The following is an 8,857-nucleotide window of genomic DNA, read 5'->3' as shown; positions in this document are numbered from 1 at the left end:
GTCTCTCTCTGTCCTTTTACTGACTATACACTCCGTCCTTCCAAACTTCAACACTCACTGCAGCAAAGTTAATATAGTAATTCTTTAGATCTGTGTGGAAAGTTATCGAGAACCGACTCGACCCGTTCAGTACGGTCCGGTAAGCGTTGATCTCCGTGGCTGCATTTTGTCTGGTTTTTGTGGAAGTGATTATTGTGTAATGTGAACTCTTTTTTCGTACGTCTTCGTTTTGATTCCTTGCTGTGCAATTGTCTTTTCCCTGTCGAAAATGGCTTTCCGTGGAGATCTGAGTATGTAGGAGTTGTTTTTAGCCATGATTTGCGGTGAATGTGGTGAGTGTTGTTTATGGATTTGTGTGAACGTTGGGGTTTGGGTTTGCGTGCTGTTGTTTGATGGAGTTATTCCTCGGTTTGGATGCTGTTTATAGGATGTAAACTTTGATGTTAAATGTTTCGTGCTTAAAATAGTTTATCATTTGCTACATTTTTGAATTTTTTATTGATTGCACTGTTCCGTTAATGCTCTGTTTAGTTAGTGGGTTCATTTCAGTTTCGGGTTTTTATTAGATCCGTGAGTTGATTGTACTTAGTTGGTGTGAAATTGATTGTGGTTTGCTGCGTGTTTTTTCATGAGATTTTGGCATGAAGGTCGTAAATTGAGTGTGTCCTGTTGTTTCGAGTTGTCCTAATTTTTCAGAGAACCAAATATATGTCGAAGGCCAATGAGCAGATATGAGGCTCTTCCTTAGTTGGTTTGTGTTGTTATCTGGCAGTTGCATTTTCTTTTTGCATGTGATTGCTTAGTGATGATATAAATTGAATCACACCTTGGGATGGTCCTCAAATTATGATTTTCTTTCTTGCTTTCTTAAGAAGTATCTGGTATTCTGAACTCTGAAGTCGATTTATTTTTTAATTTGACGAATCAAGGTTGGTTCATGACTTGTATTTGAGCGACTAGTGGTTTGCGGAAAATAATGGTTAATGTTGGAGAATTTTCCTTTCTCAGGTTTGCTTCGATCAATAGCAAAATGGCAGCAGTTGAAACGGAAAATCCTCTTCATGGACAAATTACTTGTGGATCCTTGCTACAACAGTTGCAGGCAATTTTTATTTTTTTAAAATTTTTATGACACTAAAGCCTTTATATCCTATGGTTTCAGCTAATTGTTATGTTTCCGAAACTGTCCACTGCCTGATAGATGTCAATACTTGTTCTAATGCAGCAAATTTGGGATGAAGTTGGTGAAGGAGATGAGGAACGGGACCAGATGCTCTTTCAATTAGAGCAAGAGTGCTTGGATGTATATAAGAGAAAGGTTGACCAAGCTGTGAAATCTAGGGCTAACCTTCTTCATACACTGGCAAATGCTAGAGTTGAACTCACCAACCTCTTGTCAGCACTTGGAGAGAAGACTTATATTGGAATTGTGAGTGGTGGCTATGCAATTATATGGATTCAAACTTGTACATTATGAAGGGATCTAGAGATGATGATAATGAGAGTTGTTATAATGGTCTTTTTTTTTTTGCAGCCTGATAAGACATCGGGAACAATTAAAGAACAGCTTGCAGCTATAGATCCAGCGCTGAAAAAGCTTTGGAAACAGAAGGATGAAAGAATAAAAGAGTTTTCTGATGTTCAATCTCAGATACAGAAAATAAGTGCAGAAATCAATGGATCTGGCGAGCAGGTGGACAGTCCAGCAGTTGACGAATCTGATCTTTCTGTGAAGAAATTAAATGGATTTCAGGCTCAGCTCCAAGATCTTCAGAAAGAAAAGGTGGAGCCTTAAACTTTTTTGTTAAATTACCTATTGGGTATCTTTTTCTTGTTGACTGATTCAGCAATTAAAAAAGTGCATGGTTTTGTCCATTTGTTTCTTGCAGAGTGAGAGGTTGCACAAGGTTCTTGAATTCGTGAGCACCGTACATGATCTTTGTGCTGTTCTTGGCATGGACTTCTTTACTACTGTCAGTGAAGTCCACCCAAGTCTAAATGACTCCAGGGGCATGCAGTCGAAAAGCATAAGCAATGATACACTATCTAGATTGGCTAAGACTGTCTTAGCACTGAAGGAAGATAAGAAGCAGAGGTTGAAGAAGGTATTATGCTAGTTCCAAGCTGATTTTTCCAGAGATATTGATACCAATGTTGACCTTTTCACCTGTATATGTTAATGAAATGATCATTATTTTGTTAAGGAGAATATTATTTCATAATATTGTGCAAATCACTTAAAATGACTCTTCAAAATTTTTTTGCATCCTTCCTGATAGTATCCATAGGAAGGATTTTTGAAAACTAGTTCTTAAGTTTTTTGTTTACAAATCAGAAAATGCTCAACCAAGTCCAACTCTTTACCCTTGATTTTGCATTGTTAATTCCCATTTTGAGAAGTTTCTTCATGTTGGTAAATATCTGTTAGCGAGGAAGTTCTTGTAATTACAATTTGCTTTGGGTGGGTGCTTACTTTTTCCCGAAGAGCTTTATTCTTGTGAAATCTCTTTCTATAGCACAGAGATTTGCATTTTCTTTTGGAATAATTTGTAACTTAATTAGGCTAATTGACTGTCTGTGTTGTGACTTGTGCCCATCACTATAGCTTCAAGAACTTGCGACCCAGCTAATTGATCTTTGGAATTTGATGGATACACCAGAAGAAGAACGTAGCCTGTTTGATCATGTCACTTGCAATATTTCGGTATCAGTGGATGAAGTTACTATTCCCGGGGCTCTTGCTTTGGATCTCATTGAACAGGCAACTTGAATACTTCATTTTGTGGAAGTAATTTTGCTTTAATAGTTACCATCATTTGTAATTAATTAAATTACTCATTTATTTGATTTTCAAGGCTGAAGTGGAAGTTGAGAGACTTGATCAGCTAAAAGCTAGCAGAATGAAAGAAATTGCTTTCAAGAGGCAGGCGGAACTCGAGGATATTTTCACTAGTGCTCATATAGAGATTGATACCGAGGCTGTTAGAGAGAACATATTGGCACTCATTGATTCGGGGAAAGTTGAGCCTGTCGAGTTATTGGCTGACATGGATAATCAGATAGCAAAAGCAAAAGAAGAGGCGCTGAGTAGGAAGGATATTTTGGAAAAGGTTGAGAAATGGATGTTGACTTGTGAAGAAGAAAGTTGGCTTGAAGATTACAATCGGGTAATGGATTTTTACTTCTTCAACACTTCCGTTTAATGACAAATAGGCTACATCATTTATTTGGTTTTGGTGTCACTAAGGATATGTGTAGTGTCATGATAGTTTTATGTAAAGTATGTAAGGCTCGAGTAATTGGGCGCACAGACGGAATAGAATACCGGATTGAGCTAGCTGTAGTCTCTATGCATGGATGGATTCATGTTGTTTGATGAAATCGACTTCAACCCACAATTGCCAATTCCGTTTTTTCTTTTTTTGGTTATTTTTTCAATTTTAAGTCCCATATTAATCTTTCAAATAGAATTGGCAGCCCATCTGCTGTGCATTTTCCACTTGGTTTTTAACTTCTTTGCTGCTTTTTCAGTAGGTCTTTCGGTTACATTTCACAAATCAATTTGCTGCTAGATTTCCATATAAATCAGAGGTTGGGCACAGTGAGTTTTGGGCGGAAAACAATTTATTCCCGTAATTTTTATATGTTGCGCTTCAATAAGTAACATAATCTTTTTTAAATCCGTTTTTCATGTCCTAATAAGTAATTCACCCATATGCAGCTAGGTCTGGGTCTTCCATCATCAAACAAACTATTCATCAAACAACTATTAATAGTTGAATTCGTTCACACGTATCTAATGTACGTTCATGTGTTACATAGACTTCGATGGACGTGACCTTTTGTATAGCTTTTGATTACTATGTCGGGGTGGCTTTGCGATTTTGCTAATGTTAGCGATGTTTCATTTGTGAAACAGGATGACAACAGGTATAATGCGAGCAGAGGTGCACACTTAAATCTGAAGAGGGCAGAAAAGGCACGTATCTTGGTCAATAAGATTCCAGGTATATGGATGTGTTTCAAACTCAAACCACAATTATAATGAAAACTGTAATGTCATTAATCGAAAGAGAAAAATTACAGAATGACCTCTAGGGCAGAAAATATCCTAACAGAATAAATTCCCTCTCCCCTAGCAAATGATAGCCATTAACTCACAAAATTCCTCCCTAATTCCCTCCGCGCTCACTGCACTCACTTTGAACTTCCCTCTCCATGTGCTCGTAACTGATTCTCCCCGCTCCTTTTATCGGTCTAGTGTCACCATTACAACCCTTGAAGATCTGGTGCATTACTACATGTAAGCCCACAAAAATCCCATGACAGCATGCACTATTCAATATTCTGTTGCTATAATCAAGTTTATCAATGTTATCCTTTTCGTTCGAATTAGTTTTCAACAAGGTTGCTGTAGGCACCACTGAAATGAAAATAGGGAGCCTCGTTGCTGAGTGACCATAACGTTCACATATATGGGTTACATTATACTGTTGTCTGTGAGTCAGGCAAAGCCAGAGAGGTTTTTTTTAACAGTAGGCTGCTAAAAACACCATGGATAGTGGTAGGGCATTAAAAAGGCCAATATGCCCTTGAATTCATGGTTTAGTTTCTTATTCAATTCCACTGTAGATAATTTCCATTCATCACTGCTTGAATTTGTAACCTAAATGGGCAAAAATTCAGTTTTGAAGAATGAAAAAGTTTTGTGGAATGTCGAATATTTCAGGGCACTCAGAAATAAGCCGCTTAAATTTAGAAATCAAAAGTGGAACAGAAAAACTGAGTTCATATTCTTGATCTCAAGCGGAACTCAAGTTGGAGAATGCAAGCCACGGGAGGAAATTCATCTGTAATAGTTTATAAATCGACTTTTGCAGTGAATGAATTCATGAAAGGGTAGATATTAGTTGGTTAAATGTGGAATACTTAATAGAGAGCATGTGATACTTAGCAGTAGAGCTGTTAAGAGTATAAAACTTCTAAAGCCCATCGCTTGTGAGTGATCTAGACATCAGAAGTGTTGTATCGATTGTTTTTTCTTGACTTTTTAATTATTCGTCTGGGAGTTGCTTCTACAAGCCTCATAAATTCGTAACTGTTGATTCAATATTTACCTTTTTTGGTCACTCAGCTCTTGTTGACGGCTTGGTTGCTAAAACTCGTGCATGGGAGAAAGATCGTGGTGTAACGTTCACCTATGATGGTGTTCCTCTCCTTGCCATGTTAGATGAGTATTCATTGCTTAGACAAGACAGAGAGGAGGAGAAAAAGAGGTTGAGGGTAAGTTAATTATCTGTGCATACTTCACCTCATCATCCTTGCTGCCATTATCGAACATCTAATTCAACTGTCTCAAAATTTTAATTCAACGTACCATACAGGGTCAGAAAAAGTTCAGCGAACAAGTGAGCAAAGAACAAGAACCCATCTTTGGTTCAACACCAAGCCCAGCTAGACAGATCAGTGCCAAGAAAGTGGTTGGCCCACAAGCTAACGGCGGAACCAATGGCTCAACTGGCAGACGTCTCTCTCTCAATGCTCACCAGAATGGTTCGCGATCTGTAAATAGAGATGCGAAGAGAGACACAAGACCAGTAGCTCCTGTGAACTATGTAGCAATATCAAAAGATGATGCGGCGGCATCCAATGTTTCTGGGACCGAACATACGCCCAGTACACCCTAAAAACGTTCGAAGCTGAGATTTGTTAGATCATATATCTTTGTAACCTGTTTACCATTTAGAGATTCTGGATGTAGGCCGATTATGGTTGGGTCACGACGCCGAGTGAATGATTTCTGGGTTGAGATTGTCTAAAGATGTGATGTAGGAGTAATGCAGCCAGACATTTTCGACTCGTTTTGCTAGCCGATGCTTTACATCTTATTAGTAGCTAGTTCATACGACTAATATTCAAGTAATCTGATATCGAAAATTATCTGAAAACTAAAATGATTGATGAAATAGAAAGAGTAAAATTCATTTTTTTGTATGAACTATTGGGGATGAATTAATTATAAATTGATAAATCGAAATTTTAAAGTTAATTGTATCTTTAATTTAAATTGCAATTAAGTCTAAATATCATCAATAAATTTAGTTCGGTAAAAATTTTATTTTATTTGAAAAATTATTTATTTAAAAATGATGTTTGATAAATAATAATTATCAACTAGAGTATACAATGTTGTGAAAAAGTAAAAATTTACGGTAAAAAAGTAAAAATCTCAAACTCTCAAAATTATCAAACTACACACTTTATAATATTTTTCTCTCAACTCAATTGTGATTTTCTTCACAAATGAGAGATCTATTTATAGAAAATTTTTACAAATAATCCAAAAATAAAATACATCATTACCTACATCATCACACACTAATTTTCAATATTCAACACTTAATTTTACCTAATTTTCAACATTCAACATTCACATTTTCAACACAAATATTTAACACATTTTTAAATAATTTTTCAACACTCCCCCTTGTGATGATGATCATAATGATTGTATACATTACGTGTTTTTATACTGCCTCGTTAAAAACCTTACTAGGAAAAACCCATTGGGATAAAAACCATAGTAAGGGAAAAAGAGTGCAGTCACGTAAACTCCCCCTCATGTTGACACGAACAATTCTTCACAAATTTCGTAGATTGCGCATCCCAATATTATATATGTGCTTTCTGAATATTGTCGTAGGAAGTGCCTTTGTGAAGAGATCTGATGAGTTTTCACTTGATTGAATGTGACGAACATCAATACATTTATTCTTCTCAAGCTCCTTGGTGAATGCGAAGAACTTAGGAGGAATATGTTTAGTTCTGTCGCTTTTTATGTATCCTTCTTTCATTTGAGCAACACATGCAGCATTATCTTCATATAGTATCACAGGCTTCTCGTCGAATGATAATCCGCATGAGATTTGGATATGTTGAGTCATTGATTTTAACCACACACATTCACGGCTTGCTTCATGTAGTGCAATAATCTCGGCATGATTTGATGAAGTTGTTACAAGTGTTTGTTTCTGTGAACGCCAAGAAATTGCAGTGCCTCCACGAGTAAATACATATCCAGTTTGAGAACGTGCTTTGTGTGGATCAGATAAGTATCCAGCATCGGCATAACCAATTATACTTGGATTAGCATCTTTTGAATACAAAAGTCCCAAGTCTGTCGTTCCTCGTAGATAACGGAATATATGTTTAATTCCGTTCCAATGTCTCTTTGTTGGATATGTGCTAAATCTTGCCAATAAATTTACGGCAAAAGATATATCAGGCCTTGTACAATTTGTAAGATACATAAGGGCACCGATAGCACTTAGATATGGTACTTCTGGACCAAGAATATCTTCATCATCTTCACATGGACGGAATGGATCCTTTTCTATGTTTAATGATCTAACAACCATTGGAGTACTTAAAGGATTTGATTTGTCCATATTAAAACGTTTAAGGATCTTTTCTGTATAATTTGTCTGGTGAACAAATATTCCACATTCTTTTTGTTCAATTTGTAAACCCAGACAATACTTGGTTTTTCCAAGATCCTTCATTTCAAATTCTTCTTTCAAGTATGACACAACTTCTTGAATTTCCTTATTTGTTCCAATGATGTTTAAATCATCAACATATACAGCAATAATTACGCATCCGGATGTTGTTTTCTTAATGAAAACACAAGGGCATATTGAATTATTTACATATCCCTTTTTCATCAAGTGATCACTTAGCCTATTATACCACATTCTGCCGGATTGCTTCAACCCATATAATGATCTTAGTAATTTCACAGAATAACATTCTCTGGGTTTTGAACTTTGTGCTTCAGGCATCTTAAATCCTTCAGGGATTTTCATATATATATTACTATCAAGTGATCCATATAAGTAGGCTGTAACAACATCCATAAGACGCATTTCTAAATTTTCAGATACTGCCAAGCTAATCAAATACCGAAACGTAATTGCATCCATCACAGGAGAATACGTTTCTTCATAATCAATTCCAGGCCTTTGAGAAAAACCTTGTGCAACAAGTCGAGCTTTATATCTTACTATTTCATTTTTCTCATTTCGCTTTCGAATAAAAACCCATTTGTATCCAACAGGTTTTACACCTTCAGGTGTAAGGACTATAGGTCCAAAAACATTACGTTTATTTAGCGAATCCAATTCAACCTGGATGGCATCTTTCCATTTTATCCAATCCTGCCGATTTTTACATTCACCAAAAGATTTTGGTTCATGATCTTCATTATCATTTATGATGTCGATTGCCACATTATAAGAAAATATATCATCAATTTCTTCTATATCTTTTCGGTTCCATATTTTTCCAGTATTAATATAATTGATAGAGATTTCATGATTCTCGTCAGTTTGTGGTTCTGACAAAACATTTTCATCATCATGTGTTTCTTCAGGAACATCATTCTCTATTTTGTGATCATTATGTGTTTCTTCAGGAACATCATTCTCTATTTTGTGATCATTGTGTTTCTCTATGAATTTTCTTTTTCGAGGATTTTTATCCTTGGAACCAACTGGCCTTCCACGCTTCAGGCGTTTAATGACATCATGACTATCTTCAATTTGTTTCTTCGGAATTTCAATTCGAGCAGGGGCATTTGCAGCATGTATATATGATTTAGTTACCCCTTTTGTGTCTGCAAATGCATCTGGTATTTGATTTGCTATTCTTTGCAAGTGCACAATTTGCTGTACATCTTTTTCACATTGTTTTGTTCTTGGATCCAGATGTAACAATGATGATACATACCATGTAATTTCTTTTTCGGTATGTTTCTGTTCTCCCCCTAACATTGGGAAGATTTCCTCATTAAAATGAC

General features: G+C 36.1%; 1 protein-coding gene across 1 annotated transcript; it reads left to right on the top strand.

Annotated features, from left to right (window-relative positions):
• Window positions 1-1,008: 1,008 nt before the first annotated feature.
• LOC140980948 (65-kDa microtubule-associated protein 1-like) lies at window positions 1,009-5,859 on the top strand. Its single transcript, XM_073447087.1, has 9 exons — window positions 1,009-1,102; window positions 1,226-1,429; window positions 1,535-1,783; window positions 1,890-2,105; window positions 2,606-2,761; window positions 2,856-3,167; window positions 3,920-4,007; window positions 5,135-5,283; window positions 5,385-5,859. The coding sequence occupies exons 1-9, from the start codon at window positions 1,031-1,033 to the stop codon at window positions 5,685-5,687; spliced, it is 1,749 nt and encodes a 582-aa protein (XP_073303188.1). The 5' UTR covers window positions 1,009-1,030; the 3' UTR covers window positions 5,688-5,859.
• The last annotated feature ends 2,998 nt before the right edge of the window (window positions 5,860-8,857 follow it).

Source organism: Primulina huaijiensis, chromosome 7 (genome assembly GCF_012295235.1).
Source record: "Primulina huaijiensis isolate GDHJ02 chromosome 7, ASM1229523v2, whole genome shotgun sequence".
Taxonomy (NCBI): Eukaryota; Viridiplantae; Streptophyta; class Magnoliopsida; order Lamiales; family Gesneriaceae; genus Primulina; species Primulina huaijiensis.
Note: the sequence above shows the minus strand (reverse complement) of the source record. Positions and strands in the feature narration are given on the sequence as shown.

Bases quoted from the DNA above. Each gene is read 5' to 3' on its own strand.
- LOC140980948 (XM_073447087.1), top strand. From the start codon at position 1,031: ATGGCAGCAGTTGAAACGGAAAATCCTCTTCATGGACAAATTACTTGT. The intron at 1,103-1,225 runs GCAATTTTTATT...GTTCTAATGCAG, and splicing joins CCTTGCTACAACAGTTGCAG to CAAATTTGGGATGAAGTTGG. The intron at 5,284-5,384 runs GTAAGTTAATTA...CGTACCATACAG, and splicing joins AGGAGAAAAAGAGGTTGAGG to GGTCAGAAAAAGTTCAGCGA.